The 21,114-nt window shown below is 38.7% G+C and overlaps 1 protein-coding gene across 1 annotated transcript in view; it reads right to left on the bottom strand.

Moving 5' to 3' along the window:
* LOC131069429 (uncharacterized) overlaps positions 1-21,114 on the bottom strand; it is a 122,169-nt gene that overhangs the window by 35,064 nt on the left and 65,991 nt on the right. The window contains exons 7-8 of the mRNA XM_058004853.2: positions 2,785-2,904; positions 1,973-2,131 (exon numbers count right to left, since the gene is read on the bottom strand). Of these exons, the coding sequence (XP_057860836.2) occupies positions 1,973-2,131; positions 2,785-2,904 (279 nt within the window). The remainder of the gene's footprint in view (positions 1-1,972; positions 2,132-2,784; positions 2,905-21,114) is intronic.

The raw sequence follows: 21,114 nt of genomic DNA on the forward strand, positions 1-21,114 counted from the left end.
ATTTATATGTGCTATATCAGAAGTCACATCTACATGGACAAATAAAGTCAATAAAGGATGGAAAAGTTTTAAGACACAAAAATTAGATAGTAGGTAAATTAGATATTAAAGAGGAACATTCCATGCCTATGAAGGGACACTTGGGCTTCTCAAAACATATTATGTATGTTTCATGTGGAAGGGAATACAAAACAACATGCATAATTTTTAGCCTGTTGCAGTCTCTGTCCATGGAATAAAGGAGAAATTGTTAAGACACTGCGATGACTAAAAACCCTACCTAAATCTACACAAAGGTGGGGAGAATTGGAATGGAATTTAGATTTAAAATTACCAAGTTAGAAGGGAATGGTGGTCATTTGTGAAAGTTCAAAACAGTTGTTATTCGTTGGAATAAATAGAAAGTGCACAACAAGGTACATCATGAAGATATTTATTAAGGAAAATAAAAAATTTCTTGGGACCACATAAAGAACAATATTAGTGACCCAAAATTCCATGAGATCATACTATTGTCTACAGGGTGATGAACATCCCAAACTTGTAAGTGCATGTAAGAGTGTCTACTGGTTTTTGTCTTGGAGAGGAAAGGACAATGCCTCCCGTTAGCAGAATGGTGTTACAAATTTAGAATACAACTCACACACTGTAAGAAATTAATCCCATAAGGGCCTGTATGGATATATGCATCCTACACCAAGAGTTGTCTAATCAATGCTTCAAGAGTATTAGTAGTAGATGATCTATTGACCAAAACACAAAAATTATTTGAGCTTTTCAAAGATTATTTTACAAATGGCTCAAAACAGAAAGAGAAAACAAGATTATCAAAAGAGAAGTGAGTGTCAAATTGCGCTAGGAGATTGGATGTATTTATACGTATGGCTACAACCTTATAGGAAAACTTAGTTCAATATGAAGGGTAACAAATATATTCATCTCCTAGATTTAATCAAACTTGCAAATTTTCATAGTGGAATATAGAGGTAGCAGAAGTTCTTAAGCTACAAAAACAACAAAATTTCATATCTTCCATGTATCATGCTTGAAGAATTCAACTAGAGCATGCAAACAAAATTGAACAATTTCGACTGAGGAAAGAATGCAGCTCAAACTAGAAGAAATCAATGAATATTGTTTCAAATAGAAAGATTTACCTACTGATGAGATCAATTGAGAGAACGGACAATTTGTACAAGAATCCTCACGTATATCACAATTCATGCTTCAAGCATGAAGCATGGATTAGAAGGGTGGAGGAGTATATGTTAAGGACATCCATTTATTTCTCAAATCAACATCAATGATAATGTCTGCAAATTATAAATGGATTAAGTGCTGGATCATATAAGAGGCAAACTTTATAATTTGTTTATGCTATTTTTCAGTATCAATGTCTTATAGACAATAACTTACAAGATATTCCTTTCTCAATAAGTTCAACAATATGTTAGTTTGCAAATGTAGAGGAACATAACAAAAAATGTATTATTTTTTGCTCTATAGCTTGTTTCTGATATTACAGCAGGAACGGAGCAGATATCGTAGTTGCATTCGTGGTTTCCTATTGCCTTGTCATACTATCTATATGATGTACTTTTTTTAATATCATATTAATCTCTGTAAAAGGTCCTTGGCATCCTAGGCCACCTTGTAAAATGGGAGGCAGAAGTATGGAACCAAACTATGCATAAAATATATGGAAAAAAGTAAGGGAATATATAAGCTGGAGGCAGCAGCCCTAATTGGCCGTCACTCAAGTTTATTTAAAATTTCATTGTCAGCCTCAGGTGACCAGGCCGAGTGTTCAGTAGAAATTACCATTTTAAAAAGACACATGTTTGAAAGCCTCAGTGGCAATGCCAAAGTGGCAAACACATTATGTGAAGCAATCCTGAATAAGGGAAAATATTTAACTCAATTCTCTATGAAAGGATACAAAAGATGATGATGCAAAAGTGAATTTACCTACCTTGAAGCTATCTCTATCTATTGAAATACATTTACATTGAGTAACTGAAGTAACTGTTGCAGCACGGGGTTGGTCGTTGAGCAAAGCCAACTCTCCAAAGTAATCACCTCTACTGTATTCCATGACTCTTTTGCCCTTACAAATTGCCTCAGCCTTCCCCTGCGAATTTCAAGCATGCTTTTAATTTCAGAATTACATCAAATTGAATAATTTAGACTTGCCCTACAATTTAATTTTGTTTTGTAGAACCTTAGTATCTTGTCTGGTGATTCCTGCTTTTTTGGCTTCAAACATCAGCCACATAGACATAAGAACTATGGAAATAGAAAACTCAAATAAATGATCAATCCCAAAGTTCAAAACCAAAATAGAAAGTCTTCACGTTTTAAAGGCATGATGATGCAACCAAAATTTATATTCCTGTAGTCCATTGACGTTTTGGTTTAGTTGTGAAACAATGACAATCTTGTCTGAGATATATATGGGTAAAGAGTTTCCCCAACATCAAATTTCTGTATCTAATCACCAGCTGATGCCTATGAGAAAAATTGCGTCCCTATAAGTTGAAAGTAAGCCTTTTAAAAATATCATTTACTATTATTTTCCCTTATTTATTTTATACACTAAAAATATCAAAGATTATTCTATTTGTAAACATTTTTTCAATGATGAAGAGTCCACATCAATTATATTTACTTCTACGAGGACCAAAGTAGGTGCTTTCAAGAGGTAATGGATCTTGGCAGTTATTTAGGGCTTGCATCAGGCCAAACAAAAATAAGGAAACAAAAGCATAATTTGTGATTACTCACGTTTTCCAGAAAGTACATTTTATCCCCTGGTTCTGCTTCAACAATAATGTCCTCTCCTTTAACAAAATATTCATCCACCAGAACATCTGCGATTGCAGACCTCTCATGCCTATCAAGTGTCTACATGCACATAGGTACAATTCAAGGAACTAGTCAATATTATTAATAGATAATAGCATGTATCATACTAATTTTTATGTATTTTTCACCACAGATTTTGCTAGCATTGAACAATTGGGCTTTGCAACACATCCTATACATTTTTAATTGGGCATTTTCATGTGCTATTTCATTAATTGACACAGATGAAAAAAGAAAAGGGAAAAGGAAGAATTATACAACATTGGATTTGATTCAAAGGCTGAAAATTCTTGCTATCATGAAAGATAATAACAGAAAAAGAAGAAAATCCATCTAAACATTCTGTTCCAGAGATAGATGTAGATACAATCAACGGATTGCATTCTGTGTCATTGCAAATATTTGTTTTCAATTGCATTCTTCATATTTATCGTCAAAATCTATACACAACATTTAGAAAACACAAAAAAAATTATAGGGTGGTCAGTACAAACTACTCCAACTTGGGAAATCTCCTAACATCCTAGACATTAATCCTCGAAATAAAGTAGGGGAGATATATAGCATTCATTTGTCTAGATCTCCTAAAATGTGTACAAAGAAGGTAGCCATTAGGATGGATCAAGAGTCCATTGACAATATTGAAACAAATTCTTGACTTGATTGATGGTTCCAATAAAAAAATTGAACATCATGGATATGTTTGGATAGGTCTGAACGTTGTGTTCAGAAACATAAATACTACTAAATTTACTTCATAGTAAGAACACACGTTCATTATACAACTTGTGTTGATAGATACTGCGGAAAACTTATTGAATACAATTGGTATGTTCCTTCCATGTCCTTTTCATTAGAATTAGCCTGTGAAAGTGCATTAAAAATTTAGAGCCATTAATTTCATGATGTTGTAGGAGAAATGGATAGGCCAATGTATTGACTAACCATTCACATAAGCCTTATTCTTTTTTAATGCAGTTTCGTGGGAAACTAGGAATTAATGGGTTTTCGATGATTATTTCATGTCTGTCTTAATGAATAACTTAACACCTTCCAAGTGATCAAAATGTCCACCACCTGGTAGAAAATATGGTTTTGAAAAAGATGTTATTCAATAAAAAATCTTCATGTGCCATCTTCCTTTACTAGAAACACAACTGGATTGTTGTAAAGTAAAAGATAGGTTAGATCTTTCCTTAATCAGATCCTGAATTTGACACTTGATTTATTTTTTCCAGTTGAAAAATTTGAAGAGATTCTTGTACTCTTCCAAAATTTGGCCCTTTTGCTTCTAATTCAATATGGGAATCGGTGTGTTGATAATCGTAAGTACAAATTTCCTACTATGGATCAACAATTTCTTATGTTGATCAGAAATATAACAGTTTAAAAAAATGCCCCAAAACATGCAGGCATGCAAGTACTTGTGAGACAAAACTCAAGGTGAGTTATTTGCAAGTTTACTCACCCATGAGGTTTTACAAATTATAGGTGTGTAACTTGCAATTGTAAGCAAAAAGTCACCTAATGTCACAAAAGAGATCCTATGGCCAAAAAATTATCAAACACTTCATTTTCACGATTTATTCTACCACTTCTCATTCCTTCGTCATGTTGGTGACATACAATGCATTTGGAATTGATTTCAATGGATTCTGCTTGATCTTGGACTAATTTAACAGTTAACAACTTTTTTAGCAGCATTTGCAAGATATTTAACCTAACAATATCCCTTCTTTTTTTTATTTTCGGAATTTTGTTTCACTTTTCCCTCAGGTTTTTATTTTTTATTTTTATTTCACTTTTATTTAGCGGTTAGCTAGCTACTAGGCTTTGTAATTATAATCTTATTTTTATTTATGTCAGGGCTTCAATTTTAGTTTTTTTCTTTTGAGAATGGTATCTATGGACCTTTAGATGCATGAAATTTCCACAATCCATGATAAATTATCTTGATGGCTTCTGGATATAACTGTGTGATCAATTTTTTTCATCAATGTTTCAGATCATGCTCCATGATCCATCATCAATTTTTTTCATCAACGTTTCGGATCATGATCCGTGATCTCATCCTGACGATGGATCATGGAGCATGATATGAAACATTGATGAAAAAAAATGATCACATAGTTATATCTAAAAGCCATCAAGATAATCTATGGACCTTGTTTTAAAGCACGGAGCTGTAGAGGGAGAAATAGGACAAGTATTGTAATAATTTTTGGGATCAAAATCAAAGGTATCAACTGCTTCAAATACCATTTTGCACAACCCATGGAAGAGATGTTTCACTTTTCCATAAAGTGGAGACCAATGTTGTACAAGAGGTTATGGCACTCCTTTCTCCATTGAGGAGAGGCAGCAATAGGTAGCAACAGAAGTAGTGGCATGAAATGTTGTGAATCTGCTATCAGATGAAGTGTTTTGAATCTAAATTCTTTTCTAGCTGCTATGATGTGTTTTGATTTTTACTAGCCACTATAATGTTCAAGATTTATGATCATGTGACTGTTGAACTTGACACTAATTAGTAATAACTATGAATTTATGAAGTACACTGAATGATCAATGATGAGTAATTGTGCATTGATTTTATTTATCTATGAAATTATGAATGAAAGAAAATTTTAAACCTACTTAGTACTTATCAATTATCACCTACTCTACAATTAGTTTTATAATTTTTTAAATTAAAGGGTAAAGGTGGATTTTTGAAAGTGTCCAAATACTTATATAGCCAAGAGAAGAAGATAAAGTAAAAAGAAGACCAAGAGAGAAGCATAGATATCCAAGATAACAACTCTAAAAATGGAAGTAGAATTTTGAAGGCATGTACACATCTCTTATCTAGTTCATTAAGGTAGATATCCAATATAAAAATTCTATTTCAAGGTTATTTTAAAATTGAAGTAGAATTTTGAAGGCATGTACTCATCTCTTATCTAGTTCATGCAACCTCGAATTCTATCTTTCTAGCTTTATGAGCTCCATTTTCCATCAATCTAACATGATCAAATCCAGAAAGTGCATACAAGATTTGAAAAAAAGTTGTTTTCTTTCCACTTTCTTGCTTTGGAAACCATTCCAATCCACCATCAAAAAAATAGAAATTGTCTTATGTAAGATGGCTATTCCCCACCGAAGATGCTACCCTTCATCCTCTTATTGATTAGATAGTAAAACCCAAACACATGGTAATCTAAGGCACTTGTTTGAATCTAAGAACATTGAATTTAAAGGGATAGTTCATATCAACATTAATAATCATATTGCTTGAGCAATGAGAGTGATCAATGTTGGTGTGAATAGGGGATATTATCTAACTAGTTCACCTCCTAGGTCATATCAACACTTGTTAGCTAAGTTTACTTAGGGTTAACTTAGGATCTTTATCTCTTCTTCTCTCATGTCATATGATTGCAGCAAATGTCATGATTTTGTGTTCACTTATCCTCTCACCTTGCCTATATAAGAAAGGCCTTATCTATACATTAGGTAGTATCATCTATCCATTTGATCATTGTATCATTATTTGCATCCATAATAAAGTAATATATTCTCTTGATACTTACTCTCTCGTGAAAGGCTTATCTTTGGTTTTGTAGGTGATTTTAGGAGTTTGAGTCCTTGTGGGATTCTTACATAGTATTAGAGCACATATGAAAACTCCTTAGATTTGAAGGTGATTCAAAAAGATTTTTTGGATGCATTCTAGGAAAAAAATGTTTGCCACATACGGGTAAACGATTAAATGCAGAAAGTAAATGCACAGAACATAATGGAAATATATTAAATAACCAGTCTCTGTATTAATTCAACAGTCCATGTACATCAAGTGCTTATAACATTAAACCTAGATACGACTATCATGATGATACTATGAAGGAATTGTATGCAATATATAATACCCGAAGGGGTGCGACCAACCGTCGCGTCCAACTGCCCTTCGGGACGACTAACTAACTGACTGCCAAAAACTCATTATTACCGACGACAACGTAAACATAATATGACAACATAACATAATGATAATTCCCGGCAACATCATCCCCCCCAAGAAAAGAAGTCGTCTCCGGACGACTTAATACAAAATAGAGATGACATTAAACAGAACCAAGGTAGAGAACTGCTGACACCAGTCGAGCTCGGAACCCATACACCTGCTGTGTCCTCACTTGAAAACCCTTTTTTGCTACCATCCGATGCTCAAGTGCGGATTTCACCATTAGTGCTTCCTTTGACATCACAGTCCTCCTATGCCTAAACCAAACTTGTCTGCAAAACACGCTTTTCAGTCTCAGCCTCCACCAACTGCTACTTAAATGATACTATCTCCCTAGCCCATTTGTCCTCGATAGCCACCCGCGCTGCCCTCTCGGCATCCAACTCCTGGGTACGCTGAGTTAAGTCTCACGCTAGTACTGCCTCCAACCTGGTGGTTAGCTCCTCCCGAGCCCTCTGTGCATCCACCAAGGCAACCTCTCGTCCAGCCGAGACATACTCCGAGTTCCTCCAAGCGTACCATTCATGCCTGGAAGTGGCCACAGCCTTTGGGCACAAAGGCTAGGAGACGCCTCAAATCTTCCATCACACTCCCCAAAGTTTTTGATAACTGAACTGAATAACTCCCTGGTGCCGTACGACTTCGCGTTCTTGTAATGCCTTCCTTCAAACTCTGCTTGTTCGCAACCTCCAAATCCGTCTCCCTCTACGGCTTATGGCTTCCCCACCAATGCTCAACTTTTAGGCTTCTTTCTCACAGTACGGAACAACCCCAACACTTACCATGACTTCTTGGATGCCCTTCGCCCAACTCCAAAAAGTGTATTGTAGCTCAAAGATAAATTGGGGGTTTGGGGGCAGTGCCCACAGCAGGGTCTGGGGCAGCGCCCCAGCGGGGTCGAGGGGCAGCGCCCCCGCGGGGTCTGGGGCAGCGCCCTAGTGGGGTCGAGGGGCAGTGTCCCCGCGGGGTCTGGGGCAACGCCCTAGCGGGGTTGAGGGGCACCGTCTCTCGCGGGGTCCGGGGGTAGCACCCCAGGTGCGCCACCAACACCAATTTACAACCCTTTGAACCACACGAAAGTCCATGGCGTGCATCATTTCTGTGATATTTTAAGATGTCAAAACCCTTCTTCTCCACTCTAATATTTTCAGCGTCCTGGCTCCAGATGTCATTGAATGATTTTTCAATTTGGTCGTCGTTTTTTTTTCTACTATAATGTCCCCGATGGCACCCGGCCATACAACCTCCCCGTACGGTCAACAACACTGCCACCTCCAATCGTACGGCCACCTTCACGTGCAGTCAACACCCCTCCACCATATGGATCACCCCATATGGAATACATGACCAACCGTCTACCATACACACCGTACGAGCCTCCTTCTGCACGCTAAACGCTTAACTACCTCCTGGAGCTGTGTATGGCTGCGCATGCCTTGCGTGTGCCTGCCCTGTGCTTGCGTGGGCGCTGCGTTGTTGGGTGGAGTGCGTTTGTACGGGGGTTGTGGGGCTGCATTTATGTTTGTGGCAGTGGTAGCCACCGCATGGTGGTATCCACCGTCGGTGTTGCCACCGCATGGTGGTCCCACCGTCGGTGTTGCCACCTCAGTGGTTCCATCCTGGTTTTTTTTTTCTAAGTGTCTAGATTCGTCTCAGGTTTCGTGCCTCTGGGATCGCCCTTTCTTGGTTTGTCTTGCCCGAGAGTTTCCTGCTTTGGTCCCGTGCCTCTCGAGTTACCTGCCTGACCTCTCAGGTCCCTTTCCATCCTATCGGGTACCCCTCCGGACTCTCGGGTGTCCTTCTGGCCTCTCGGGTCCCTTGCGCGCTTCTCGTGGTAGGGTTTCAATTTGGACCCGTTGGTGGCAAGTCTATTTTCAATGGCCATCCAAAGACCTGGAACTACAAATTCTACAGGGACCACGGTCTCCTTCCCCTATATAAGAAGAAGAAGAATAATAAAGATTTTGAAGGCTGCGGCCTTCCACACAGGGTTCCAGTCGTTGCCGACACAAACGATCTTGGGATTATCTACGTCACCGAGGTTTGGGGCGTCTCCCTTCCAATATTCTCTGTATTCTGGCAGGTACACCTCCTCTGTTACTTGCGCTGGTTCCTCTACTTCGAGCCTATAGCTCTGGAACATTTCATAATCCTCCATCTGCCAGTGGAAGAGCCCGTTCAATGACCCCGTCTCATCCTCGGAGCACTCTCCTAGTTTGAGAATCCCTTCGTCGTTGGGCTCCCTGCAGCCCCGTCCCTCGTTTCTCAAGTTGCCTTCTCCTTCACCCTCCGATTCCGAAGATGATGCTAGTTCCTCACTAACCAACTGTGTCTCGAGGTCTATGATAAACTTCCTTCCTCCATTCTCCTTAGACAGAGTGTTCTTCCAGTTGTGGGTGGCCTTGGCTGCCACCAACCACCTTCTCCCTAAGATTGCATCATACCCTTTTTTCTTTAGTGGGATTACCACGAAGTCTAGTATGAAGGGTTGCGTCCTGATGGTAACTTGCTGGCCCATCAGTGTCCCGATGGGTTTGATTCCATGCTGATTTGCTCCCAACAGATTGAATGTGGATGGCCACAACGTCGGCTTCCCTAGCTTTCGACAGGTTTCTTTTGGAAGAACATTCACTCTTGATCCACCATCGACGATGGTATCGGTTAGAATGGTGCCAAGGATAACCCATCTCCACAATGGCCGGGTTCCTTCCAGTGTTAACTGCCAGCAACATGGGGTCTATTGCAGACCCTCCAGGAACATCTGTGCAGTGGTTGGTATTGGTGCGTGGTTGGGAGAGATTATTCAGCAACGCCGTTCGTAATTGAGGCATCGTTTGGAGGTCGTGTACCTTCACAGGCACCTCCAGTTTTAAAATTTGATTTAGTATAGCCTCCTCCGCCTTCGGTCGGCTGGAAGTACTCGCCGTACCCTTCGCCTTCGCCCTTTCTCGTATCTCTTTCTCAATTTCTTTCCGTGCTTCCCGTACCCTTCGCTTCTCCATCTTCGGGTTTGGGCACATTGCGTGTCTGGCTTGGGCGCGGGTTACGGCCATCACTTCCTCTTCTTTGGTTTCCACGACATTGAGCAATTGACGCTAGACTTCAGGCAGGTGGCGTCTTCGTGGTCTGCCGGTCCGCATCATTTGTACAAATATTGTGTGGCCTCTCCCTTCGGGCAGTCTCAGGCGAAGTGCCCCCACTGGCTGGACACTCTGCATTGTACCATCGGTCGACCTTTGGAGTCGTATTGGATCTGGCTCCTTGTATTGTTATTGTTGTTTCGTCCTCCCCACCGGTTATCTTGGTAACCTCCCGAGGTTGCATTGTTGTTCGCCTGGGAGCTGTCGGTACCGCCCGATGTAGTTGGTTGTTCCTGCATAAGCAATACTTGTTGGCTTCGTGTTTTCATGTTGTAGGGGCATTCCTTGGTGGGATGCCCCATCAACTGGCATATATCACAATAGGCCTTCTTTGGGCAGGAGCCTTTTGTGTGGCTGTCCGTCTTACATTCCGTGCACCAAAGCTCCCCTTCGTCGGTCTTGCTCGGACCTCCCTTCATAACCTTCAACTCTTTCATCATCCTCAGCATGTCCTTCTATAGGGCTTGCACCTTTCTGTCGGACTCGCCATCGCTGTTGCTTCCCCCGGAAGAGTCATCATCCTCGGAGGAGCTATCCTTCTTTTTCTTCTTGGATGTCTTGGTGTCGCTCTCAAGATCCATCGCTCTATTATATGCATCTTCATACGAGGTTGGTGGAACAATTTTCATCTTCTTCCGGATGGAGTGTTTCAGCCCCTCCACGAACCATCTCTTTTTCAACCCATCTGCTGGTTGACTCTCCATTTTCCCCAACAGTTCCTTGAGCCGCCGACTATAGGCTCAGACCGTCTCATTCTTGTTCTGCTTTGTGCCATAGATTTCGGCAACTATTTCATTGTCGTCTCTAAGGAGGTAGAACTCTATCCTGAACTCCTTCTTCAGGTCGGGCCATGTGCCGACTTTGGCCTTATCCATATCTGAGTACCAGTCGATGGCCACTCCCCTTAAGGTTGCTGGAAATTGTGTTACCCATTCGTCTTGGTTGGTAACACCGTTCGCTGACCATATGGTTTCGCAAGTGCGGCAATGGCGGACGAGATCTTCCTTCCCGTCGCCGTTGAACTTTAGCAGCTTCTGCTTACTTGCCATCCCACCGCTGGGTCTCGCTCCTCTGGTGCCTTGTGTGCTTGTACTTGGTGATCCTCCGCCTCCGCCTCTTGCACCTGACCCTCCACTCGTGGGTCCCCCGGAGAAGCTTGTTGACCCCGAACCGAACAAATTGCCTCCCGTACAGTACCCTTGTGCTCCCTCAGCACCGTCGGCCGTACCGTCACCTTCGGTCGTCTCCCTCTGGTTGTCCTCCGAAATGGACAAGTTCTTTAGTAGGTCTCTGGTAGCGTCGATCAGGTTTAGACTTCGCCTTGTTTGTTCCACCAACTCTTCGCGACTTCTTACCCTACGGTGGTATTCTGGCAAACTGTAGAGTTCTCCTTCGGCACCCTCCGTGACTCCTAGGTTCCCTTCGGGCAACCCTACGACAGTGTAGAGAGTGTAATTCTCTCCGTCTATCTCTGCCTCCGCAACCTCCGTGACACCTCCTGGGTTCCCTTCGAGCAACCCCTCGGCTGATCGTCCCTCGGCAAGCTGCCTTAGCCTACTCCTTCATTCTATTTGCTGTCTGAGATTCCATGCTCTTTGTGCCACTTCCCATTCGTCACTTTGTATCTTTTTATTTTTGTCCTTATTTAGTATATTTGGCATAAATCATTTCCGTACATAACAAGCACACACCATGTACAAAAAAAAACTTTTTTTATTATTTTTCCTTTCGGCCACAATTTATCTCAACATTGTGCCGGGATTATTACAGGGTTCAATTTCCCCTTCGCCTCTTGCCATCACGCTCTGCGTCCCACGATGATTGTTCCGTTTGCGCGTCATCAGCCTCTGGGTTAATCTCATCGACGGGTAGGCCCATTGTGTCCGTACGCCATCCGCTCCTTCCTTTCCCGAGTATGTCTAGGCAACGGCGCCAAATGTTTGCCACATACGGGGTAACGATTAAATGCAGAAAGTAAATGCACAGAACATAATGGAAATATATTAAATAACCAGTCTCTGTATTAATTCAACAGTCCATGTACATCAAGTGCTTATAACATTAAACCCAGATACGACTATCATGATGATACTAAGAAGGAATGGTATGCAATATATAATACCCGAAGGGGTGCGACCAACGGCAACAAAAAGGACTTCATCATTAAGTCCAAAAGGCCAACAACCCTTATTTTCATATACAACACTATATTTTGGAGTTGAGAAAATTTTGGCCATTTTTGGGGGTTTAAAAAAATTGTAAAAACTTTTACTTGTATAATTTGTAAGGAAATTAAGGTCGCTGAACAAATTCCTACGCTAATCTTGAGAGGAGGGTAATGCAAAAAAATTTCAAATCTTTACAACAGCTACATAAATTAAATAAAAATAACAGAAATAGCATCCATACCATATAGTGATGTACATGGGGAAAAACCTTACAGGAGAAAAACCCCACACTATCAACAAACAAATACAATATGCTTGTTGAGAAATCTTCTTACAAGAGCATCACCAACTAGAGAGATATGGAGGTAACTCAACAGCTATAATAAACTTACACAAAACCTCCATCTCATGCACCTAATAAATAGGAGACACAATACATGAAATCATCAAATGGTATTACAAAATCATGAGCTAAAACACCCAAAAAGTGGTGCCCATCAACAATCCGAAATGCCCTATGATGTGTCAAAATGCACACTAACACATGTAACTCACTTTTGCAGCTCCTTTATGTGTCCAACATGCTTTTGTATTTCCCAATTCAAGAGACCCAACTTCCTGAGGTCATAACCTTTGATCCAGGTGTCCAATTGACGAACCATTTAAAGTGTCAGAAAGCTCATGAAGTATGCCACTTACTATCACTTTCAAGTCCATCCAGACCTCAAAGGCCTTCAAAATTCACTTTGAAGCTTTCATTAACAATTTTCAAAAACAAAAACTTTAATATCTTCAAATCCATATATGATCTTGTAATGAAAATTTATCGACATGCTTATTTAGCCAATCCATAGCTTTGGGAGAATTTCAGACCAATCTATACTCAAATGAAAACTTATTATAAATAGTAACCTTATGTAATTGCAAGGTTGAGACACCAAATGTTATCCTAACATAATTGCACAAAATCCATATAGCATGGGTCCATATGGTCTATGCATTGTCATACCAGTCATTTTTCAAATTTGCATAGTCGCTAGAAAATTCATGTAGGCGACAATTATGCTATAGTTGTAAATAATTGTTTAGCATTATAATTGGTAGTGTAATTACTTTTGCTCTTGAGAGGTTGTTGGTAGATGCTGACGGTTGGCAGTCTTACCCAACTGCTAGGTACTATATATACTTTTATTGTTGTATTGGGGAACATTCATGATTGTATACACATTTACACTTTGGTAATAAAAGAACATATCCTTCTGCCACGTTTTGGTGTTGATTACTTTTCTCTGCTATTATTGTGTGATATGTATGGTATGCTTCTATATCTTGTTTACTCTACATAACCAAGTAAGTTTCTTTCGAGAGTAGACAATTCTGCAAGTTCCATCAACTAACATCATCATTGCACATGCACTGCATCAACTATCGCAGTCTAAGGTACGAGAGTTAGAATTGTTTTAAATATTTTAAAACTATTATTTATTGCACCTATTTAGTGAGGAGTTTAAGTGCTCAATTTTGGATAGCCACAACTCTTGATCTCCACTGGCCATAGGGGCTTATTTCCTAATGGGCAATGCATAGGATCTGCCACCCCCATAGCATTGCTCTGCCAACCCACTAACCACAATGGCACCCGAGAAGCATCAAAATCTACCATTGATACCTGTATCCACCACCAAAAGGGTAGTGCTACCCAATCCAACTGCTAGGGGGCCACCGTTGATCTTCTTTGCCTTGCTAAGGGAGCTTTTTTTTGGGGAGGCATAAATTTTCCTCCAAGCATTGGATTTTTGACTTCTTATAATTTTTAGGAAGCTTGTTCTAAGTAATTCATAGTGGTATAGGTTATTTTTCTATATTTTTATGTAGGTGCATGGTTTTGCTGATTGAAGCAAATACTCCTTTTTGACTTCCAAACCCATAATTTTTTTCTTATTTATCTGATTTTCCTGATTGTTGTGGCATTGGAAAGGTATTGAGGAACTCTTCATATCCATATATACACTTTTACGAGATCCAACCCCATGAATCTTTTATTCGATCTGTGCATTTTTCACACTCTAGTTGATTGCTTGGACATATTGACACTAGGAGGAGTTTTGTCCTTTTGGGGGGCTTCATTTTTTAGTATTTCTTCAAATCTGAGAGGGGTTTCATATAATATTATTGCAATTTTTTTTCTATATTTCTTTGTTAGTGCTTGTTTCCCTCATGGCAGATTCGGATTCATTTGATTTACTCATAATAATCATACACAGAAGATCAAATTTCAATAGTTGCTTCTTTCCAAGGATCAACCAATTTTTAGTAGAGAGTGATATTTTCTCATAGGAACAAATGTAACGAGGCTATGGACTCGATTGCATTGCATATTTCTAACAACTTGTTCTACATTGAGGGGTGCACTACACCTAAGTAGGTATGGGATTAATACAAATATTTTTTTGATATAATTAGTGAATTTTATGCTTCACAAATAGAGGCCAAATTTTCATCTCTTTCTCATAATACATTTTTCCTTCCACTGAGGATTATTTGGTTAAGTTAAAATCTTTGAGATCTCAATCCTATGGTTGTGGAAAATATTAATATGATAAGGAATCTATGTTCTTGATTTTTTCCAAGTTAGAAGGACTATTGTTGTTTTTTATTCTTCCTTCTATTCCACCATGGATGACTTACATGAAGCATTCAACATGCCTTCTTTTGAAACATTTTGTGACCATTTGACTAGAGAGAAAGGCTAAGACTATCCATTTAGATGCATTTCTCAAGAGTCAAAGCACAATCACCCAAAGGTAAAGGAAAAATTAAACTAAAAAGTAAGACAAAATCTAATGAACTTCTTGCCTCTTCCAAAGTCGATAAACCTAAGAAGGAAAACCCACGTGCTTATTGCCAAAAACAAATAGTTGTTACAAAAAATAGATAGATGATTTGTAACACCTTCAAAAGAATAATATTTCATTGCCTTCAACAATGTCTTCTCGTTCATCTCGTATACCATCATCATCTAAACAATTAGGGACAGCTAGTATAGCTAATGGGACATATAATATGAAAAGAAAATCATATCTGGCACCTACAAACCTTATTAAATTAGGAAGATGGCTTCTTGATTATAGAGCTTCACATCCTATGATGAAGATTTTCTCTTCACTTGAGCCTTGCACTTAACCACACATTTTGATGGACAACGACACATATATGTTTGTTTGTGGGAAAGTATATATTGACATGAGGGGAGTCACATTCGATGATGTACTTTATGTTCCATCTTTTCCAACTAATCTTTCTATGTGTCAAATTGCACACAATGGAGCAAGGAAGACAATTGACATCACAACTAATTCTATGATTATCTTGATGGAGTGCAGAGAGATCATAGTTGTTACAATGGTTGCTCACTCATCTTTGATGCAGGAGCATCTAAGTAGTTCATCCGGTTGGAGCAGTTAGCAATGGAGTTGCTCGGAGATTGTTGCGTTTCTTCATGTTTGAAAATTTAGAGTTGCGGGTTTGGATGTATCATCTAGAGATCGTTGTCTTAAACATGTGCGAGATTCATGGCATTTGGATTTTGATTCCGGTGAGATATCGATTCCGGAATTGGTCCGGTGTTGGTGTGTTCTTACTGGTTGGTCTTGCAGTGTGTGGAGCGAAGCGGAATTGGGTTGCGGATGGTTTTCGTAACTTGCGGATCATTGGGAGATGTTGTTTTGGACTTGACCGATGTTCTTGGAGGTCCGCGCGAAGTTCTATGCATTGTTGGAGATGTTCTTGGTGATTTGGGTCGACATATTATTGTTTGCACGTTTCATTATGAACCGGTGGATCTTTGGCTGACTTGATTGAGTTGTTGTTGCTTGCGGATGGTATAAAGAGGAAGATAGGAGATTGATTTGAGACGACAGAGGTCCGTGTTAATGTTTGATCAGATTTAGAGGTTATGGTATTTTAATTTTTCTATATAAGATATTGATCACAAAGTCTTTATAATTTCTTCTTGAATATTAACATATATATATGTCAATCTGCAGAAATTATAATATCAATACTGATGATATGGAGAAGTAAAAATATGAAGAGATTGCAATATAATGCCGATCTTATTCACTGTTGTATTTATCAGAATTTCTCAATGCTGATTACAGTGTATCGAACTATCCAAGTTCGTATATGACAGACTTCTCACACTGCAGATCGCTCTATCTTCTCTCACAATATTCTCCGCTTTAATCACTAATATTGACTGTACTTAATATTAACTTCCATATGTCGACTGCTCTCTATATTGTTTGTTGTGTATATCTTTGGCTTGCACTTATTGATTTCTGTACTTACCATTAGAATCGATTTCATCCACATTATATATGTTTTGATTAGACGTCTATGAATAGTCATGTCTCTTCATAGACATGCTTCACTAAACAGCAATGAACGATTTCGTGATCGTTTGATATTAAACAACATATTAATACCGAACTGTTTTAGCAGGATGATCTATGTTCACGTGGAGTCATGTCTCTTCATAGACATGCTTCACTAAACAGCAATGAACGATTTCGTGATCGTTTGATATTAAACATCATATTAATACCGAACTGTTTTAGCAGGATGATCGATTCATTATATTGATCATTCCATTGATCAATATATTCGACATTCATAACCAATAAATAATCCGATTCTCATGATCGAATTTGGTGTAGTCCGTATAATACAATTTATACATAGTTTAATGTGACATCGATTTCCATAATTGATATTGGTTAGACTTCTAATCAATACACAAACAGATTAGTCGATTTACATAATCGACATTATTAATGATCGTAATATAATATGATCTGACCAATACATAATCAGATTAGTTGATTCACATAATCGACTTCATTAATGATTAAGAACATAATATGATCTTTAATCGATCCACTTTATCATTTAGTCACAGGCAGATCGGTGATTTGCAATGATGGTTATAATCGTCTCCAGAATTACATGATTTATATATAATGATCATAATCATGTATGTATATATTTAATTATATATATCCATATATATATCATTAAATATATATATACATGATTATTCATAATCATGTTATGATTTAACATCATCAAGGTAAATACATCGATTAGATTATATGAAAGGATAGATATTAATTGTTCACATATATGACCTCATCGGTTAGATTAATCTGACCGAAGCTACAATCATTAACACTCCGAAGGAGAAAAGATTCAGAACATATGTATTTTCCGGAGAGATTCTGTTCTGGGGGGACTGAAGTATGGAGGGACTGAGGTCCAGATCAATGCAGACTGTTACCGGAGGCCGAATTGTTGAGCAGATGATCTACGGATCATAGATTTTAGTTGTATGAACGATTTTGTGATTCTGGGCTGCAGTCCAGCATGTGTAAAGCCTGAGGGCATATGTAATTCATTAAACTATTATAAGGATTGCTCTTTTCTATTTTCCCCGGTTATACCTTGTGTTGTGTCAAGTGTCAACCGGTTACCGATATCTTTCATGGTGTTTATAATTTAACATTTTTTTGCACCAATCTTGATTGTATATAATTAAACATTTTTCTCCTAATTATGATGCAATTCCTTTGATTGGTATTCACACTCATGTGTCTAGTGTGGGTCATATTTTGAGAAGTTAGGAATTGAAGCTTGGTGTACTTCAAACTTGTGTTGAGTTTCCATATCCTCCACCTCTTGGTTCTTCGAAAATCATTTCTTTAGTTTAGTAGGATGTGATCATAATCTTTCAAATTCAGCTTTATGGGATGCGTACTTGATAGGTATTTCAGATTTATTTCATGAGCCTCAAATTGCAAATTTGGACACACTTGTTGACATGTTTTTTATGACTACGTCGAACACAGAATAAAGTTGCCTAATGGTCACTTCACTCTCTCTTGATCAAAGTGCGATTGCATGCTAAGATTGCAAGAAGTTCAAACAATCGACACCAAGGTTCCTTTATGCTATGGATGTGACTCAGTTGGCTGATGTGATTGCTGGTAATCCAAGGGGCCTTATGTTTGGATCATTCTTTCACTTCTTTGCTGTGGCATGTTACTTCATCATCAAATATAGCAATTATATGATTTTTTTGCTTCAAACGGACTGAACTAGAATGAACTGGAAATAAAGGGGAAAGGGTTTAGAAGGATCTAAATCTACTCCTAAGGGCAATGATATCAATAGATAGTGCTCTAGTGGACGAACTCCAAATAAACCAAGCTCTGCTTCGCCAAGATCAACTACAACTGTGCAAGAACCGATGCAATCTTCTGAGGATGTTGAAAGATTTTCACATTGAGAAAGTGCATTTGAATGCTCAACACGATGCAATCCAAACGACTCTTCACAATCGAACTTAGCATAAATTTGGGGGTTCAAGCTAACTTTACACTACAACTTGTTAGTGTAGGTTTTTATTTCCTAGTGGGTTATTTATTTTTTCCCTATATTCCTAGGTTTTTTCTACACTTCTTTTAATCTTGCTTAGGTTAATAAATCATGCTTAATTAGGTGAGTGGTTATGAGGTGTCACCTTCCTATGTGTGCATCCATTTTCTATCTTGGGAAGATACTTGCTATCTTTAGTCCAAGAGATGGTTGCTCTTGATTGGTCGGTATTGCCACCTCTTCCCTCTCCCTGGTCTATAAAAGCATGCTACCTGGCTTGTATTTGGTATCTCTTGATTTTGCATCCTCTTAATGCTATTTTGCTTCTAGCATTTACATTACTCTTTTGGAGACTAACTCTGTGTTGCTACTTTGATTTCGTATCATTTGCATTCATAGTTTAGATATCTATTCATTTGCACTAGTTTTCTGGGTTTATAATCTTTTCAGATTTTATCATGGTATCAGAGCTATTCTATGTGCAAGAGTAGATTTTAGTTTCCATATTTGAGAGATTCCGGGGGGGGGGGGCTAATAAATCTTATTATAGTTTTTCGAAAAACCCAGTATGCTCTTCTCTTGCATCTTTGGATGATCTTGAGAATTAGAAAAGTTTGACGAAATTTTTTTATCGCTGGGGTTTGCACGTGTTTTATGAAATCTGGGTGATTGTAGCATTTCTGGTTATACTGGAAGCATCTGTGGCTGTTCCAACGCGTCCAGGAGGCTTGAGAAAGTCAAAATCTGGCTTTCGTTTCACCGAAATCAGAGATCGTCATTCATAGTTGCAAAACTGGGGTTTCAAGATCAAATCTGACAACCATCTTGCATATTTGGTGTTTTCAATCAATATTGCAGGTTCCAACATTCCTTCTCTTGACTTTGGTAGCTGATTCAGCCTTTGCATGCCGTTTTTTGGTTGCTGGGGTCGTTTTTTGTATCTAAAGTCGTTCTATTTACACTAGATCTACATCTTTTATACATCAAATAGAAAAATGCCTTCTGGTTTTGTTCGCAGCACAAAAGAACCATCTGGGTATCTTTTAGTTTTTGCATGAAGATTGTATATTTTGCAGAAACGCACTCAGAAAGTTACAGCAGGACCCCTCTCCATTGGCTGTTGCAGTTTTGAAGGCCGTTTTCAAATGCTTCGTTCTTGCTCATACGGACTCCTTTTTCCACGATTTTTTTTTTGATTCTGGATGTTTTTTTGTGCTCTATGCACTAGTGCAGCCGTTTTTTGATTTTGATGCAGAGATTTTTCCGAAATTGCAGATTCTCAGTCGTGACACTGCACAGTTCTCGTTTTGTGAACTTCGAAGGATCATAACTTTCACATATGACCTCGTATCGAGGTGATTCTTTTTTTGAAAGTGCATGATTTTTTGTGTAGATTGTAGTGGTGCTGTTTATTTTTTTGGATATTGTGCCAAAAGTTCATTCTCAGCATATGCTTTTCATGAGGATTTTGTAATGCATTGAAATCAAGACCACTTAGTATTTATTGCTAGTGGTAGTTGTAAACGCACTAATATAAAGTGCCAAATCATAATTTATTGGGGGGGGTCTTTGATTGAGTGAAAAGGGGGGGGGGTTGTCTTGATTGTGTTCTCTTCCTTTCGGCATTTTTTTTTCTGCACTTCTTCATCATGGATCAAACAATAGTGGCTATCCTAACTCCATATAACTACTTTGAGTGGAAATCACGCATGACAATCTACTTAAGGAAAGTTGGATTACATAGGATAACTATGGGGCTTGAAACTGAACCTACTAAAGATGAAGATAAGCCTAAGTGGTTTAACAAATGTGATGAGGCATATGGAACATTGTTTGTCTGTTTCTCCTGACGTGCTCTTTCATATTGAGTCTTTAAATTCGCCAAATGAAATCTGGAAAAAGTTAGAAACACTATTTGGCACACAAGATTCAATGAGGGGTCATATGTTGGAAAATGAACTAATTAGTCTAAGTCTAGGCAATTTCAACACAATCTAGGATTTCTTCACTAAATTGAAATCACTAAGGTTGCAGTTAAAACAATGTGGAATTGAAAAGAAAGATGAACAATTGATTCTTAGTATTCTCTCTAAGCTAAATTCATAATATTCTGTGTTTGTTTCTACCTTCTATGCTACTAAGGGTGCACTTGGTACACAATTTACCATGCCATCTCTAGATGATTTTGCTATCTCTCTCACTCGGGAACAGGATAAGCTAATTCAGATGGGCACTCTTAAGTCCTCTAAGTCACATGCCCTAGCTGCCAACCAAGGCACAAAAGAACAGAAAAGACAAAATAGTAATAACAATAGTAAGGATAAGAAACAAAAGAATAGCAAGGAGAAGAAGGATCAGACATCACTTGCTTTAAAAGCAACTAATGAGACCCAATCTTCCAAGGGCGACAAGCCTAGAGTTCTAGTGAGGGGTCTAACAAGGCAAAAGAACAGCAAGGGAAAAGGAAAGGGCAAGGCCCTTGTTGCATTTGCTTCTTCACCAT

This window comes from Cryptomeria japonica, chromosome 6 (assembly GCF_030272615.1).
Source record: "Cryptomeria japonica chromosome 6, Sugi_1.0, whole genome shotgun sequence".
Lineage (NCBI taxonomy): Eukaryota > Viridiplantae > Streptophyta > Pinopsida > Cupressales > Cupressaceae > Cryptomeria > Cryptomeria japonica.